This window comes from Catharus ustulatus, chromosome 2 (assembly GCF_009819885.2).
Source record: "Catharus ustulatus isolate bCatUst1 chromosome 2, bCatUst1.pri.v2, whole genome shotgun sequence".
Lineage (NCBI taxonomy): Eukaryota > Metazoa > Chordata > Aves > Passeriformes > Turdidae > Catharus > Catharus ustulatus.
Genome location: NC_046222.1, coordinates 88,915,498 through 88,933,884, shown reverse-complemented (window position 1 = coordinate 88,933,884; position 18,387 = coordinate 88,915,498). Strand labels below are relative to the sequence as shown.

The 18,387-nt window shown below is 38.2% G+C and overlaps 1 protein-coding gene across 2 annotated transcripts; it reads right to left on the bottom strand.

Moving 5' to 3' along the window:
- Positions 1-555: 555 nt before the first annotated feature.
- Positions 556-17,903, bottom strand: LOC116993013 (arylsulfatase D-like). 2 transcript variants are annotated; one of them, XM_033053230.2, is made up of 11 exons: positions 17,714-17,903; positions 15,401-15,479; positions 14,754-14,903; positions 12,762-12,883; positions 11,240-11,362; positions 7,743-8,166; positions 6,877-7,013; positions 5,513-5,647; positions 4,913-5,075; positions 4,497-4,618; positions 556-4,193 (listed from the first exon to the last, which is right to left on the bottom strand). In XM_033053230.2, the coding sequence occupies exons 2-11, from the start codon at positions 15,424-15,426 to the stop codon at positions 3,823-3,825; spliced, it is 1,773 nt and encodes a 590-aa protein (XP_032909121.1). In that variant the 5' UTR covers positions 15,427-15,479; positions 17,714-17,903; the 3' UTR covers positions 556-3,822. The 2 variants fall into 2 exon arrangements, with proteins under 2 accessions (XP_032909121.1, XP_032909120.1); XM_033053229.2 differs by lacking the exon at positions 17,714-17,903 and adding an exon at positions 17,285-17,487.
- Between the last annotated feature and the right edge of the window lie 484 nt (positions 17,904-18,387).

Below are 18,387 nucleotides of genomic sequence, written 5' to 3'. Positions count from 1 at the left end.
CCACTGTTGAGAGTAGGATGCTTGCATGCATTAGGGAGAAGATATTAAAGGAAAGCTTCAGAAATATGAAGACAAAGATTTTTTTTTTTTTTTTTTTTTTTTTTGAGGGACTTAGAAAAGCTAGGTAGAAATGGTAGAATTCAGGAGGCAGCAGAAAATTCCTGGATTACAAACCAAGACTCAGTGAAGAAAGTAGGGATTTGGGTTTGGCCCTTGTTACTACAAGGCAGATTTGATCACACCATTTCCAGCTCTCACATCTGTGGAAATTTGCTCTGTCCAGTTCCTCCATTTTGTGTCTCTGGCCATCTGCCATCGTCAGAAGCATAGTAAGGTGATGTGATACTTTCAAAGCACTCTTTGTTACCAGCATCTTTAATTTGGCCTCCAGAGAAAGACTGGAAAAGGATGAAATAAAATAACTTCTGTATCCTCTGATTATCAACAATTTTTCTTGATTTCTCAACTTCTTTCGTATAGATTGAACATCTATTTTTAAAAATACTTGCAAATTTGTCTTATAAATAACTCATTAATTGTAGCAACAACTAGTAAGAAAGAAATGAACTGCCTAATGGTAGAAAGTAAACCCTGTAACTGGCACGTGTTTGAATTTTGCAAATATCAGAGTCTTCTGCTGAGATTAGTAAAATCCTTTATAACAAAAACTATCAACAAACCATGAAGGGTGCTGAAGTGTGCAAGAACAAAACAGTGAAGCCCCAATGACAAACCAATGCAAACTGAAGTAAAATCCTGAAAAGCAGGACAAGTAAGAGCTTGTTCTTAAATATTAATAATAATTTACAATAATAACTTTTAATTGTTTCTTTTTGATAGGATTAAAATGTCTATTTGTAAAATACATATGATGTTAAGACACGTAGTGAAAATTATGAGGCAATGTTGTGTCCCTTCAGTTTCATGGTACTGACAGATGCTGTGTGAGTTTTTAAATTTATAATCCTGATTTTGATGTTTCCAGGTACTGCCATTGATTACTGATATTTTGATTTACCCCTGCAATGATACTTAACAGCATAGTCTTTTTTGATATAGTCTTTAAGTGTAGACATCACTGATACCAGCTTGCATGTCCATGGACAAAACTATTAATCTATGAATCCTGACAAATTATCAGAATATTCTATCATGGTGTCCAAACAAGCTTAGCTTGAAATACCGAAAACTGATATCTTTTTGATGATCATATGCTGAACTAAAGCTGAAGCACTTGACTGCTGTGTGTTTGTTGGACAGTGTTGAATAGCGTTCAAAACCAGCTTAAAAATATTGCTCCTATTCTAATGCAAAAACAAACAAACAAAAAACAACCATAAAACATCAAAACAACCATAAAATATCAAGACTTAGAGAATTATTCTTTTTTTCTTGTTCTTCACAGATCTGCTTTCAGTAAAACAGACAAATCTTTTATGTCCAACTTTCAAATGAAAAGAGATAATTATGTTTTAACAGCTTAATTTTCATGCTAAAATGTTGCTTTCTACTGTGTTTGAAAACATTTTCAGTATCCAAATTTAGATCTTAGGAGTTGTATAAGACGCTCTTGAAATCCCGTCTTAAACACTGTCTATGTCATCGTAGGCTATGACCAGCAAAAATCAATGAGATGAGAACTGTGTTGTGACTGAGCAGAAAAGTCAGTCTTACCAAATTATTTGCACTGAAATAGTAGCCCATGAATCTTGTAGGGGAAAAAAACTCTATAAATGTGAATAAGCATATGAGCAAGCTGATTAGTGTTTGCTAGTTAGCTGTTTCCAAGTATGTTATTGTCAAGGCAGCCTTTACCATCACCTGACATCATTCCAAGTATAATACCCTGTTCTACCCTGAATGGTTGCTGATCCCATGGCACTGTGGAGTTCAGCAGGGGATGATCACTGTGCTTTCATGTGCTAACACCAGTGTCCAGGACAAATCCTAGCTCAGATGTTTTCCAGTAGCCTCTAGTCCTAATGCTATGAAGTATTTCAGCACAAGAAAAACTGGTTTGCTCATACTCATAGATATTACACCTGTGCATTTCTAAATATATAAAGGAAGGGATATAAAATCCCATATACTAAACTGGCTTGAGAATGGAAGTGGTGATAGCCTGGGAAATGACTGAGAAAATTTAAAAATTCCAGTCTGATTACAGTAATTTTAGCTAAAGCAAACACTTCATTTTGAATATGAAAAGACCTTTAAATCTCTCCAAGAAAGAACAAGTTAAATAGAATACATTCAAATGGGAATAAAACCCCAGACATTTCTAACAATGGAGGAAGTAGCAGCAATCAGAAAATGTGAAAGTTATGGATTTAGTGAATGTCTTGAATTTTTCACAGTAAGACTGAGCACCTTTCTCATCAGTAGCACTGATGGAGCATCTGGTAGAATTGTAACAGTCTGTGAAATGCATGAAGTCACAGCATAAAATAAAATTTTGCTTTTAAGCTGTAGGGCTTTGTTTACCTGCAGATTTCCTGGTGACTGAAATGTGGGAAACAAAAGAGGAAATAAAACCAAAACAAACCAAATGTTTACCCAATAAAATGAATAAAATAAATTGGTCCTAGCACAGTAGTTAAAGAGTAGTTAAAAACAGTGAAGTAAAACAAATGGGAAAACTATGTTCTCAGATGCCTAGCTATTCAGATATTCCAATGTAAACATGTCCATGTGAACAGAGTATTTACATCCCTACCAAAAAACAAAAGCATTAATTGCAAGGTCACTTAATTAGGAACAACTATTTTAAGACAAAGAAGGGAAGAACTTCAGCAAACAAAGCACAAAGAGATTTAAGCTAAGTAATTCTAACTCTTTGGTGGAGTGAAAATGTGACTTGTGAAGCAAACAACAACAACAAAAAAACAACGTTAATTCTTCATTTCTTTTTTTCATAGCAAATTATAGTGTACGGTATCTTTCAAAGGGTTTCCTGAGCATGCTACTTGTCAGCAGGAAACATTTATGACTGAGATCTGGGCAGGGTAACTTGCGCAGTTCTGTGCCCAAATGGTGGAAAAATTTATCAGTGTGGCACTACTGTGGCCACCAGTGTCAAAAGGTCCTTGCCAATACTGTTTAGGGAGCTGGACGTCAAGGGGCTTTGGAAAAGACAATCCTTTTGTTTATTTCTTCTCCATCAAAAGAGGCTGGCTCCAACCAGAGGAGTCCCACCCTTCTCGGACAGAGCAGGCAGCCCAGCTTGTCACATTTCCAAGCCCTATGCCTTTCCCAGGCCAATCATCTGTCATCATCACTGCTGCTGCAGTCACTAGCTACAAGAGAAGAATAAAAGCCTCTCCTAAAAAAGATTTTTTGAGGAACTGCAGACAAGACTATTTTCTAATTATTTTGGAAGCAATGGTCTGCAAAAAATTTGTTATAAGGTCACCTTATGCATTGCCAGGATAACAAAAGAGAGATAAGGATAACAAAATTAAAGGAGATTTCAGTCCAGGAATCACTTAGAATTTCAGCCCAAGAACCTAAAGGAAAGCTTCCGAATATACATTCAGAATAATTACTTGTACACCTCTAATCTTGGCCTGCTCTAGTGCATTCAAACTATTCATTCACTTGTCAGCAGATGCCAGTTAAAGCATGGTCTTCAGATCATCCATCTTAATCCCTCCCTGAGAATGTCCAGCATAAAGCTACCTTTGCTAAATACCATGCCATTCACTGGAACAATTTTTTTATAAAGGCTCAGTTTAGAGAAACAAACGACCCCATGGGTTAACACCCCCAAAGGAAACACTCTTAGTCTAAATACATTTTTGAGAAAGTATCAGGGTCTATCCTTTACAGGCCAACATATTTATTATCATCCTCTTTATCACACCAACAGAATGGGAACGTTCCACAGCACGGCTGCAGCCACGGCTTCCACACCACGTTGGACACAGAGAGCTGCTCTGGAACTGGGGTCAGCGTCCTGCGATGCTCCTCAATGGCTCTGCCAATCTTCCTTATGACAGTGTCAAAGAGGGGCTCTGTGTCAGCAGAGAGAGGTTTGGCTTCAGAAGGGTCTTGTGAGAGCTCAAACAGCAATGGAGGCTCATGGTGGGTCACTCCTTCCCCAAAGCATGGGCAAAATCCTCTGTCATAACAAGCCCCAGCTCCGGGAGGACTGAAGATGGGAGTCACATAATGAGCCTTCCAAACAGCTCCCCCTGGCAGGAAAGAAAGAATCACAGAAGGCTGGTTATAATAATGTAAATTATCACAAGGAAGAGTGAATGTTTTTCTAGAGTTCATTTCTGGATGCACTTCAGCTCTACACTCGTTAGTTAATGTAGTGTTGTAATTTCTTGTGGTGCTGTAAAATACAGACAATGTCGGTAAGCTCTTTACTACATTATACCTGAACTACGTGGAAAGATGAAATCCCAGGAACAAATGTGTTAGAACAATGTGCCCTCCTGTAGACTGAATGTAATTGTTTGGAAAGAAGCTCTCTGTCTCACAGTACTCACTGTCCTTCTGGTGCCAGCGCACAGCGTGCAAGTGAACGCCGCAGTAATGGAAGAGGAACTCGTGCTCCGAGTGTGCCACTGCTCCCCGCAGCAAAGGCAGCAGATCCCGGCCATCAATCACCCTAGCACGAGAAGAGACCACAGGGCTGAGGTGAGCTGGACACAACTGTGCTTCTTCTGCACACCTCCAGTTAGCTGGAACTGGCAGCTCTGGAGAAGAAAGAGGATTGCAGGAGGTGGCTGCTAGGGGCTGAATCTCAAAGGTAGAGAAGAGGTGATTGAGTTCATAGGCATTGATGCATCTAGAAAAGGAGCAGGACTGAAAAAGAAAACATCACACTCTTGGAATGTGTGTCCAATATAGATTTTCCATTGTTTTGGGAAAGAAGGAGGAATAAAGATGCTTTTGTTTGTACCTGTCCTGAGGCACTGTCCCTCCAGCCAAATGAACCACCGTAGGATAAATATCCATAAGGCTTGTAGGTTCATCAATAACTGTGCCTGCAGGTAACACTCCTGGCCATCTGAATATCCCTGGTACACGGATTCCTCCTTCCCATCCTCCCATAGCTTTTCCACCTTTTGTAAAATAAAAATAAAAATAAAAATAAAAATAAAAATAAAAATAAAAATAAAAATAAAAATAAAAATAAAAATAAAAATAAAAATAATAGAAAAGTTTGATTTTAAATAAAGAGAATTTTTGCACAAATTTTATTGTATTATTGTGTTACCTTGATGAGACTTCTTTACTCTCTTGTTTTTGCTGCTAAGTTCCTAATGAGCATTAGTGAAAGTGTGTTTAGTAGACCAGACCTCGGCAATCTGAGAATTCATCCTTATAAAGGACATCTGCCCAGGTACATTGTTACATGCCTAATTATGTTAGATATATTTGCTTTCTTGGTGATAAACCAATGTTTCTTCTTGAGTGTACAATCTTACTTAAGCCTTAGGGATGTCCCAAGATTTTTACTAGTTGTTGCTGGGTTGTCACTGTCCCTGACAGCTCTTACCTTTGTATATTCCATTCCAGCCTCCCAGCTGCCTTTCACCTTCCTGTCTTTCCAGCCATCCACCATGATCAGACGCAAAGTAAACCAGTGTAGTATCTTTCAAGCCTTCCTTGTCAACAGCATCTAGAACCTGGCCTGTAAATGCAAGAACATGTGTATATTAGAAAGCAAAAATATCCCTCATAATACATAAATTTTAACCTCTGACTTGTAAACCTTTACCAGTGTAATTTCTTAGCTATGTTAGGCTGCTCAATGTTTAACATTTTTTAAGATTGATATTTGTAGCTATTATTTCTCTAAAAGCACAGAAAATTTGTGGTGTGCTGTAACAACTTTATTATTGACATTTTAACAAGGAGTGCAAGAACCACAGTCACATTCAAGAAGCCTGTATTATCAAGGGCAAAAACTACCATGTACTGTAAAAATATGGAAAGAAATTATGATCTAAGGCCCCAAAAGTTAATGTCTGCATCAGTGGTGTCCAGCATGAAAAATATGGAAAAAACGTAAGTTTACTCTTATCTCCTATTGTCCAGACCACAGTTAGGGTTTGCATTACATTACTGCATGGATATAATATGCACTAGTAACAAAGTGCCTCTAAATTTAAAAGTAATTCTTGAGCTGTTTCTGATGCTCTCAATTATATTTGCACTGTGTAAATGTTTGACAGTTAGGTTTGAAACAAATGCTTCCTGTATGTGTATCTGACTTTTCTGTCTTTTGCAAATGTGGGTACTTTTTGTCCATCAAGACTGAATGATAAATTATTCTTCTTCCCCTCTGAAAACACAGGCTGAAAAATAACATGAATCTTATCATGGGGGTCATGCCGGATAACACTGATAAACATTTCTGGATTTATGATTGTGGCTGAAAAATATTCAATATTCTGCTTAATGCAGTAGTCACAAATAAATAACCTGTTTTTCATCTGAAATTAATTTTCTTACCGATTTTACCACCAGCTGATGTGTCCTACTTTGAAATTACTATAAGAGGCTGAAATGACCTGGTCTTTACTCTATTAATAGAAAATAATAAAATAATTGGAAATAATTATCACAGATTTGATAAGAAGAACAGGAGAGCTCCTTGACAGTAGCTAAGGGGACATGGTTAAAACTGGTAAACACTTAACCAAAAAAAAAAAAAGAGTGAATGTTTGGCCCAGGACTGGAGACAGTAAAAACCCCAACATTATAAATCAACAATGCTCACACAAGATTGGCAGAAGTTCCTGAAATGCTTATGGGTTTTTTTGCACAGGCTTTTATACTTTTTCTTTTAATAAAACTTTCTATTTAAACCTAGCTATTAGATAGTTGGAGACATTGTTACATACTGTGTTGACTTACCCACCATCCAGTCCATCTCCTCCACATTGTCTCCATATAAACCATGTCTGCTCCTCCCAAGAAACTTCTCCGTGGTGAGGAGAGGGGTGTGGGAATGCAAAAAGGAAAGAAAGAGGAGGAATGGCTTGTGCTTATTTCTACAAAACAGAAATCAACATTGTGTTATTAGGGAGGAAGGTTCTCAATACAGATCAGTTGTAGAGAGAAATAGTTTTTTTTAAATAGATATTTTAATTATCCCTTCAGAAACACCTTACTTTGTAAGATATTATAACCCAGTGATTAGGATCTCACAGAATAATTTTGGGTGTATATAAAATCATCCTTTTTCTACCCTGAATCACAGATAGAAGACTTCCAGATTGAAGATCCACTTTCTGCTATTGCAAAGCACCACTGTGCTACTGAAGTGAAGGAGCAGGTTCGTCTCCTGCCAGCTGTTACCCACTTATCGGTCCATATGATAAGGCTACATCACAGCTCTGCTTCTCCTTCCCTGACCCACACACACATTTCTGACATCACCTGCTATTCCTTAAAGCTGCAATGCTGGTCTCATTGCTAGGTATACATATTTCTTAAATATAGCCTAGAAATATTCAATACAACCCGTGGAAATTGGGAAGTGTTATCAGTTTTAGTGAAGCTAGGAAAAAGGGGCATCCTTAAGCAGCAGCTTTTTTTTTTAATTACATGATATAACTGTTGATATTATTTAAAATGAATAAAAATTGCAGCACTTATAATCCTCCATAATATTGTAAAAACTATAAAAACTTATGAAGACATGAAACAGGAAAGTGCTGTTTACAAGTTGCAAAATGTGCAAGAATCAGAAAATTTGTGTTCAAAGAAGTTCACTTCACCTTTCAATAAATGAAATGGACTCTCTCAAGATAAGGGATGTAGTTCTGTCTGTCACCATTGGCTGCTCAGTAATTCCATGGTTTCTCATCATAATGCAGTTCCAGTAGCGTACAAATCCATAACTTGAGAACCATGATATGAAGAACAGGAGACTAAACCCAGCAAGGCAGGTCAGTGCTTTCCAGTGGACTGAAATCAAGCCAGTCAGTCTTCCAAGGACAGCAGTGAGTGTAAGGAGGCCAATCACTTGAGTGGAAAGCCAGAGTTTCCTTCTAAAGGCTCTGTCCATCTCTGGTGTTTCTGTCGGCTCACAGTCACTTATTAGTGTAAAAGGCATCCCATAGAAATAGTCAAATCCATGTTTTAAAGGGTGATGGCAATGGTCATTGCGGGATTCACAGTTAACACCTTGATGCCACTTCCCTGAAAATAGAGGTAATTAAAATATAAAGAGATAATATTTTAAAAGAATGGACTTTTCCTTACACAAAAAAATTCTCAAAAAGTGGCTAGTTCTTTTCTGTTCGTGATAACTACTTCATCATTCATATAAATATACCAGTAGTGTGTATATATATATGTAATATATATATCTATATAGTTATAGTAGTTATATAATGAGATTGACTCTAAACCTCTACATTTCTAAATTTTCAACAAATTTATTGGTGCTCTGTATATACTTTCATGCCATATAGCTTTGATCAAACATTTTTTTAAAAAAGCATATAAAGGCAATTAGAAATTGAGAAAAATTCCAAACTGAACAAAAATATATGGTCTTCCTGGCTACCTGTCAAAAGTATCAAATAGGAGGAAGCAGTCCTTTTGTAAGCATAGGGAAAAATAACCTTGTTCTGTTGCCCCTTTACCTTCAAAGTGCTGTGCAGACTTGTTCCTGGGAAGTTTTGAAGTACCTGATTTCAGGGATATGGCAACACTCAGTGTTGGTGCCAGATTGATAAGGGGAGATATGGATAGAGCAGTCAAACTGGCAGCTCATGTTACTGTTTACCAGACAAACTACTGGATCCAGAAAAACTTGAGCTCAGGACATTGGGATTTCTTATGAAGCAGTACACTTGTAAGTAACTTTGATGGTCATTACATCTCCATATACTGAATGAGAACATAAGAGTTTATTTTAGAAATATTGTTGCCATTTATTTGTCTTTAATCAAATTGTAAAAAGTTAAAGTCTTCTTCTTTTAGATACTGAAGTCTTCATATATCAGAAGGAGCACCTTTTGCAAGACAATTTGTTCTTCATTGTGAACATACCAACTACTATCACAAATGGCACAACAAAACCATGCTTTTGCTTCCCCTCTAGTCTATTCAAACAGACTGGTAAAGCACTTACATGGTGACATAGCAAGTTGGCTCATTGGTTCAAGCACTGAGTTTTGAGAATGTCTGAATTGAGTGAACAAAATCTACCACTCTTTAGAGGTTTAATTGCATTTTATGCAATCTTGGATGTCAGATCAAAATGGACACTATGAATTTTACTCAAAAACTAATTTGAAACTATCTCTTATTGTAGAGAGGAACTGTGCACTTCCAGGATGATGTTATCCTCAAGAAATGGTTCAGCATGTTATCAGTACATATAATAGCAGACAACCCTGTGTAGGTTTCATTAGAATTGCAGTGTATTACAACAGGAGCAGAAAAACTGCCCCAGAGCAGAAGAATTGCTGCTTCTCAGCTGTAAACATAAAGAAAGAATGGAAGTTCTAGCATGGGTGGATGAATTGCTTTCAGCTAAAATCTCTACCCAGTTTACCTTCTGACATATTTAGAGCTCGCTGTTGAATGAAACAGGTTTGTAATCAATACATTGATGAGTTGGTCATAAATACAGGTGCAGATAAAGTATTCTTGGGATTCAGATGCACTCCAATACCTACATCTCCAGCTGAGGTCGATGCTAGAAAATAATCAAATTTCCAGAAGCTAAACAAAGTGTATAATTAAGATAAATTAATCTCTGGGGGCTTTAGTTATACAGCATTGGTTTTCTGACTAAAAAGAACCTTCAAAGCATTTCCCAATGAAAAATCTCATTATCACCTCAAGCTGCAGGTTATTAATAGGATTTACCTTTGCAATTAAACTGGTTGTGCTCAGGGCAAAACAATCACAAACAATTCAGGTGAGACTACTTAGTGCTCATTCAGCTGTGGTGACATGGGTAGATGTTATGCTAAGATTTTTTTTGCTTCATGACTTGAATGTAAAATTCTCGTGGCATTTTGTGAGTCACTCATCATTGGTGCTTTTCATCAGCCCCTGTGGTGCAATTAATCAATATCTGTCAATCTGCTTAATCTAAGTGATGTTTTTGGCATCTGTCATGTGATTTTAGCTGAGATGTGCTCAGGGAAAATGCCTCCCCATTTTGTTTCTGGGAGGCAAGCAGCACAACTCTGCTGCAGGGCAATTCCCTGGGGAGAGTGGAGACAAATCTGATTGTTTTGCCTGTGATAACATGTTGAAACCAAGATGGGGCATTCACAGTCTGCTTTACGAGCTGATTAAAACAAATAAAATAATGCTGTTACAAAACGAAGAGGGGATGGAGCTTCAGTAATGTAGAAATTAAATTGCTAGGAAGACTTCTTTTAGTTTTGTCCCATGTGGTTTAGATTTAATCTGTTGAACGAATACAAATCTATCTCTGCAGGAAGTTTTATTAATAAATTCAGTTGGTTTGTGCAGCTAATATTTTTATGTGCCAGATACAGATTTAGGCATTTTTACATGCTCAGATGAGGTATGGCAAATAGCTGAAAAATCAGACAGAAATGTTTGTGCTTTATCAGTCTACGGAACTATGTGGCAAAATATCATTTGAAACAAGGTCATGACCAAAAGTTACAACTGTGCTAAAAAAATAGCACTGTAAAATATAAATTAAAATGAAATTCACGTTGATGCTGAAGAAGGCAGTGTGTTTGGGCTGTACTGAAGTCTTGGTGAACTACAGTGGCATACTGTGACTGAAGAAAATAACAATTTGTTTCTGTTTCTGAAAGGCCCAATCTTGTGACACTATTAAATGTCTTTAATGTTTTAAGTAGCAGCTGTTCCCTTTTGTGTGAATCTTCACTGAACTGTGTAAAACATCATCATGCATATTTAAATGACAGTCATATTTTTACTTTTTAAAAATGAAATAATATTGGGATTATTATCTTGTACCTGGTATAATAATATTCAGGAATTAATAACATTTTCTGTTATGTATTTTAACAACCACAGCTGTGATTGAAAGTGGGTCAATGGTAAAAATTGTCATCTTTATCATATGCTTGTTCTTTTAAGAGAGGTACTTTTTGGTCAGAGTTTCTTTTTACGTATTATTCTTAATCAGAAAATAAAAAAAATTACAACTGAAGTACAAGCAGCTACTAACTAAAACAAAGGTTTGAGTGAGATGTTCAAGTGAAACACATTCCAGAACATCCTTAGGAGAGGAGTGTTCCCATACCTATCAGTCCTGTGCTGTAGCCTTGGTGCTGCAGTATTTTGGCAAAAGTGGTTTCGTTTGGAGGAAGCCCTCCTGAGCCAGCATTCCAAAAAATAACACGGTAATCATTTATAGCATCCATCCCTAAAAATGCAGTAAAAAACAATCTGAGTAAGTATAAAGGGTTGAGTACTTTTTATACAACATACTTTTTTGTTTCCTGATTTCATTGAAATGATAGTGTTAAACATTTGTCTTAGTGCTGTTTGGTAAAATGAATCTAAGACCCTGGACAAGATTAGGAAAGAGATAAGACTCACCATAGTTCCTATTCTCTCCATGTATCTCATATTGAAACTTTTTTCTTTAATTTCATTCCAATTGGAATGACATGGTTGTATAGGAGATTTTATAGGTCACAGTGGCACCTAAGCTATCTGAAATGCACTTGCTTAGTGTGAATGTGAAGGCAGGGAGGAGTCTAAGGATATTTCAGCCCACTGTCAGTCTCAGACTCCAGCTCACCAAGAGCTGCCAGGGAACTCAGGGCTTCCTTGCACAGTGGCATGGCTGGTATGTGATCTCCGAGCTCCACAGAGTAGCTATCTTCTCTTCACCTGCAGTTTTACACCCTCCCATTTAGTATTTTATCCTGGCATAACCCCATCATACCACACTTTGTAAAGTTCAATCTGTCATTGCAGCATTGAACATCTCTGGCCCTGTTGCAGTGGGAAAGGGTCGGTACAAGCCCGTGTGTGTTTTCAAACTACCAGTCTCAGTGGGAGCTGTCATGATAAAAGTAGGATGACACAACAGCTTCAAAATGCCTCAGGAATGAAGGCTCTGAAGATAATTTGCAATAGAACAAGCATTTGAAGGCTGCTGTTAGAAACATGTAAAGCTATTTGTTTTTCATACCTCTTCATCTCAGGGATGCAGTTTGACAGGATAGTGTTTTTTCTTCAAAAACACAACCGGGAAAAATAGCATTGCTGTCAAACTGTTATCTCCTAGGACAGATTAATTTTGACAGATACATAAAGAAGCTTTCCCATGAATGACTAGCTCTGCACCTTGACTGGAGGGAATGGACACACATCTGCACAGGCTCTGCAGAGCTGAGCTGCTTCTGACATCTGATGAGACTCATCTATGATAGAAATTAATTTAACTAGTGCTTTGTAAGTGTGTTGTTACTGCTCTTCATGTTTTGTGTAGTGACTTTTTTGAATGTAACAGTTTGCTTTAACTCCATTGTGGCTGCCATCTGTACATCAGGGCATCAAAACATAACCAGAATTGTGCTTTGTTGGGGAGACTAAGGTCTCTGCAGAGCTGGTTCTTCTCTACTCTGCTTTTCCCCAAATTGGTTCACAGATACCCTACAAATACAGAAGCCACCTCAAAGGTAGTTAGCCTATCTGACATCTCTGTGACATCCCTATTTGCAAACCCTCATTTCTTCAGTGCCCATTGTATGATACTGCTCACTCCAGCAATAAAGCAATATTCACAGGCTCTGTGGCTTTGCAAGGCAAACCTGATCGGAGGGGATATCTGCCAGTGAGGAAAGCTGCTCTGCTGGGAGTGCAAAGTGGAGCTGCAGCGATGTGTTGGGTCAGCTTCACTCCTTCCTTTGCCAGGCGATCGATGTTCGGGGTCCTACAAGTGCAACCAGTGCCACCAGATATCACCCAGAGAGTCTTTCACAGAAATAATAAATTATAGACTTACCTTTATTTTTGGAAGTTTCCTCTATTTGAAGATGATCCGGGAACATTTTTGTAATTTATTTTAATTGTATCAAGTGATGGGGAAATATTTATCTTTTTCTTTCTTCATGTATTAATTTTAAGACAATTTTTCTTTTTTTTTTTTCCCTCCATGTCCTATGAAGAGTCTTGCAGAAATCATAGAATTGTAGAATGGTTTGGGCTGGAAGGGACCTTAAAGATCACAAAGATCCAACTGCCCTGCCACGGGCAGGAACACTTTCCACTAGGTGAGGTTGCTCAGAGCTCCATCCAGCCTGGCTTCGAACACTTTCAAGGATGAGGCATCCACAGTTTCTCTTTACAACATGTTCCAGTGCCTCACTACCTTCACAGCAAAGACCTTTCATGCCTCCAGAGCTGCCTTTTCTACACTAGCTTCTTACAGAGAGGTGTATCAGCCTCAGTGTTATCAGTGTCATGGTAGTTTAGTTGTCACAGGGTGACAGTGCTTGACTAGACAAGATGCTACATAACTTACAGTATAGATAAGGAAGCTAATAAGGTATTTCTCATGACATTTATTAATGAATGGAAAAGGAGAAAAATTGAAAGAAATCCTGCATGTTTTCACACTGTAGTGGCAATCTTTCATGGCACCATGAATTAAGCCATAGGGTGAGTAGGTGAGAAGGGAGTGTTTTTCAAGCAGCTGGCAGCCAACAAAAACAAGCTTGCCTAGCACACTAGTTACAGACAAGATAATATCTTACATTTCAGAATACAATATCCCCCCTCCTCCAATTCAAGGTGTGCCTACTTCTATTTTAAATTAGATTGAGATTCAGTTTTACAATTTTGTTTTTGCAATTATCAGTTCAGTGGTGTTCACCACTGAACCTTCAGTAGGATTTTGAAAGATTCTGAATGTTTTGCTGGTTTGTACTCATAGTGTTACAGACTCCTCCCTCAAAGATGTGCTGCCAGGAAACAACTGCAACAAGCTTTTACTCTCTACAGCCTTTGGCCAGAGGTGCAGTCCGGGGTAACTTGGTGAAGCAGCTGGTGCAGTTCCACCCTCCAGCACAATTGCAATCTCGGCTGATAAATACTCCTCCTCAAAAGAGCACTAGGTCCTCCTGCCAAACTGCTATTTTGAAATCCAAAATTGTTTGCATGGCAGAGAACCAGTTGCCAAGAGAGCCCAGATACTTAGGCGCCCTGCTAGTACACCCTGAATGTGTAAAAAGAAAATCCATGCCTTGGGGATGATGCTGTGGAGGCTGGCTTTGCAAGACTGTCAGCTACCTATGATCAGCAGCTGCCTGTCAGGAGCTTGCTGACTGGAGCCTTTCAGGGTAGAATTCCAAAAACTTTGCTGGATGAGGGGAGGGATCATAGCAAATTTGGTTTTGTTCAAACATATTACAAGCCAGCAGGCAATACTGTGGCACAATTTTCAAAGAGAAAGCAAATTCAGTCCTTGAGTATGAAAAAAAATTATTTCCTGGTTACATTGCTCATTGAAGTAATTTAACTGTATTTTGATGTGAGACTGGGAAACAATGGTAACATAGAACTAAAATTAGGTAATGAGTGTTGAAAGAGGGGACAATATTTCTATCTTTGGATATAGCTGGTTTTTAAGTGTTAGGTAATTAATAAATACACAAGAATGATTGTAATAATAAAGCAGAATTTAGCAGCAGAGATGGCCCTAGGAATGCCCTCCAGGCTATGAGATAATCCTGGGCAGAGGATTTCAGGTTTACATTGAATGTCACACCAGATCTCTTCACCCTTAAGGTCACTTTCCTTACCTGATGGTATCATTCCCATAGCAACCTATATCCCCTATGCCGAGATCATCAGCCAGCAGCAGGACAAAGTTTGGCTGTGTGATGGTGGAAGGCTGTGTGAATGGTGCTTGCAGAAGCAGACCAAAAATTAGGGGTGTAACCACGGCTGACCTGAAACACAGAAAAGGGAAAGAAGCCAGTGACCTGGCCATTCATCACTCCCCAGAGACCCTCTGGCTGCAGACCAGACCACTCTGTCCAGACAAGAGGGTGTGCTGAGTGTTTATCATTTACCCAAACTGATGTAATGAAGAGGAAAATGTGAGGAGCATAACTTTAAAATCTCCTTTCCTGATTGTTTCCTGTGAGCAGTCTCACATGGGAATTTACATGTAGCAGATGGCATACAAGTGATTTTGCTTCATGGCTTTGGACGTTTATAGAGTTGTTCTGGGAAGATGAGAACGGGATCAACTTCCTTTGACATTGTTTTTGCTCAGACTGGGACCTTTAGGTTGTGAAAAAGTTAATGACCAGAAAAACAAAGAAAAATCCCACTGTGAGATAAACAATGCTACTCTTTTATAACACAGCATTACATCATTATTAAGCTTTGCTCACTTTAGATTTAAGTATGATACAACAGTAACTCATGATTTTTTTCTTACCAATGAGATGTTAGTTGCCAAATCATTTCTGCATTTGGAGTGTTCACATCCAAGAGTACTTTGTCATAGTTGCATCTTCCTAGTAGTAAATGCAATAAAAATAGATTAAAAACTTATTTAAAGCCTGTTAACATTCTGTTTTATTTACTCCAGAGCACCTCAGATCAGACCCTAAATAAAGAAGTGTAAAGGTATTACTGTTATTTTTATTGCTAGCCCTTCACTTATCAGAGGGATTTTTCCTTTTGTGTAAAGAAGTTTAACTCAAAATAGTGAAATAATTCTATTTTCTAACATGAATCATCTATATAAAAATACTTACTGATCAGAAAGGAAAAAAATGTGTTTTAAAATCTAGTCCTCAATATAATTTATTTTTCTATAATCATAGACAGTAGCAGCATTGTGCTTTTTCACATAATGTCCTAAGTTACTTTTCAGGCTTGTAAGAGGTATTTTTAGTTGTAGAAATTCTAGTAATCTTTTTCCAACAATTATAATTTCTTGGAAGAATTCGTGACCTCCTGTTGTTTAACTCCGAGAATGAAGAGGTTTCTCTGGGCTTTTACTTTCAATGTCAGGACAGTGAGATAAACAATTTGAAGACTTGGAAGTAGGGGCCTAGTGAGCTGTGTTCTAAAGCTTTAAAATGGAATTCTTTAAAATTTATCCCTGGCTGAACTGTCCCAAGCATCTCAATTTTATGATTTATGTTTGCTTTATATTTCTTTTTGTTTTCCAGAAACGATGTATTGAGCAGTTTAGTTAATATTTATAGTTCTTGAATTTTACCCATCAACTCTACAAGCTTCAATGGGAAAAATTAAATTTCTGTGCTTAGAAAATGCCATCCAAGCACCAGAACTGATGCAGCATTGCTATCTAGAGATACTCAGTTTCCTGCATTTGAGTTTGTGCCTTTGCTGCATCCTAAGTAGTTATAGGAAAAGTACAAGAGAACACTTCAGCCATCTCTAACATTTACATCCTATGAGCCTCCAAAGCAGTTGAAGAAAAAGGAGTTGGAAATAATCAGATTTAATTGTGCAGTTGGTTGTCACTAACTGCTTGTGTTTCATGGTAGACACTGATTCAAAGCACAGCCTGGAGCTCAAGGCTGAGCTTTCCCAGAAGCTGCCTGTGAAACAGCAGGCACTATACAGAAAAAAACTACTGGTTTATTAAACTGTCTGGTATTATCCCTGTCAAGCCATTTCCTCAGTGAAAGGTGATGGGAGTTCAGGCAGAGAAATTTCAAGCAAACAGTCCCCTTTGTTATCTGAATTTGGCTTGGAGCAAAACTCTTTCCTCCCTCTCCCATTGTTAATCCCTCCCCCAAAGTAACTCAGTTTTTATCCCTCTCTTCATCTATTTTAATAATCCTAGGGGGTATAGCTTACACATCTTTCATATTTTATCGTTTTCCTGTCTTGATTCAAAGCTTTTACTCAGTCTTTACCTTTGCAAAAAAATACTTACAAGATACTAAAATCCCCTAAGAGAAAATATTCATGGTTTTAGACATACTCATATGCACTCTTCTTGAAAACAGTATGCATTTGTGGCATCAGTTTGGCAACACTCAGTGAAAAGTCACACAGTTTATACCACTCAATTCAGTACTGTTTAGTCTGTGAAAATTTCTTTAAAAATTCCTCTTTTGTAAACTAGGTACAGATAAAAACAAACCCAGACTTGTAAACACATAGCCTGCAGCTCTCACTTTGTACATAGCCTTGTATGTGGATAATGTTGTTGTAAAAGGAAAAGTATTTTAAAAACTTCCTTGAGATATTTTTATCTACAGAAGGAAAAAAATAAATCCAAATAGCCACTAACATTTTCCTGTGTATTTTCCAACATAGTAAGGGAGGAATACAGTACCTGGTCAAGTTATGTGCAAAGCAGGCAGCTGATAGACCGGTGATTTAAAATGATTCCAAATTTTTCAGCACGAGGACTGCTGCTACTGCGCAGTGTTTCTGAAAGCAGTCCTGAAATCTGCCCTAGCTGCACGTCCCACAGCTGACCACAGGAAAAGCTTGTTATGCCAGAGCTTCCAAGCAGCTGGATGTTCTGGCTTGTCGTGGAGTCTCAAGTTGCACAGCTCTGACATTCACTCAGGGCTTGAGGGTCGGGCTGGGGAACACCACAGAGCAGCTAAAATGCTTTTTGTCTAAACCAGCAGTGTCTCAAGGGACAGGAGTTATTCCTTCAAATCTGACACTCTCCCATGAAAGGTACTATAAATAACAGTTCCCAAAAAACCTCTCCTCACTTCCACCAAGGAAAAGAGAAAATTGCTGTACTTACAGAGCAGTAGTTTTTCTGTTGTAGAAACAGAAATTGAGCTAATTTCTTCACTTGATGGCACTCCTGAGTGCATGCTGCAGTGAGGTAGCTGTCTCTGCACACGCTGGGAGAAATAGTTTTAGGGTGGGGAGGAAATGCCAGTTAAAGGCTTGAATTTACTTTTTCAGAAAATGAGTCATTCAGCTTCACTTCTGAGTGCTGCCTGTTTACTACCTATCGCTCAAAGGGACAAATTAAGGTTACATGCTGGCTAATGCTTACTTTCTTGATTTTTTTCTTGTCTGAGTGTTCTTGTACTGAGCGTTTTGGGACAGCATGAGACATTACCCATTACGCAACAGCAATCTTGCTTTACCAACAGAGATTTTCCTCCATTTTCTTATGAGAGAAGGGAAATGTTGCGGTGAGTTGGTGCTATCAATTGCAATGCTGAGGTTTGATTGCTAGTGGAGTACCTCTGAGGCAAGTTACAGCACCACAGGTGATCCCTTCCCTGTTCCCTCCCACCACAGCATTAGCATGCTGGAGTGGTTACAGCCAACATGCACAGAAGTGATCTGCCGGGGTTTTCTTCTCTCAGTGTGTGCTTCCTGCAACCCCAGCTGCATGACAGAATCCTAATCTGTACCTTTCTAGTTCCCATTCCCCTCACTGAGCCTTTATCACTTCAAGGA

Excerpts from the sequence above, each read along its gene's own strand:
- LOC116993013 (XM_033053230.2), bottom strand. The coding sequence starts at position 15,426 with ATGATTTGGCAACTAACATCTCATTG. Across the intron at positions 5,648-6,876 it reads GGAGATGGACTGGATGGTGG|GCCAGGTTCTAGATGCTGTT; the intron begins GTAAGTCAACAC and ends TTGCATTTACAG. Across the intron at positions 5,076-5,512 it reads CTGGAATGGAATATACAAAG|GTGGAAAAGCTATGGGAGGA; the intron begins GTAAGAGCTGTC and ends ATTTTACAAAAG.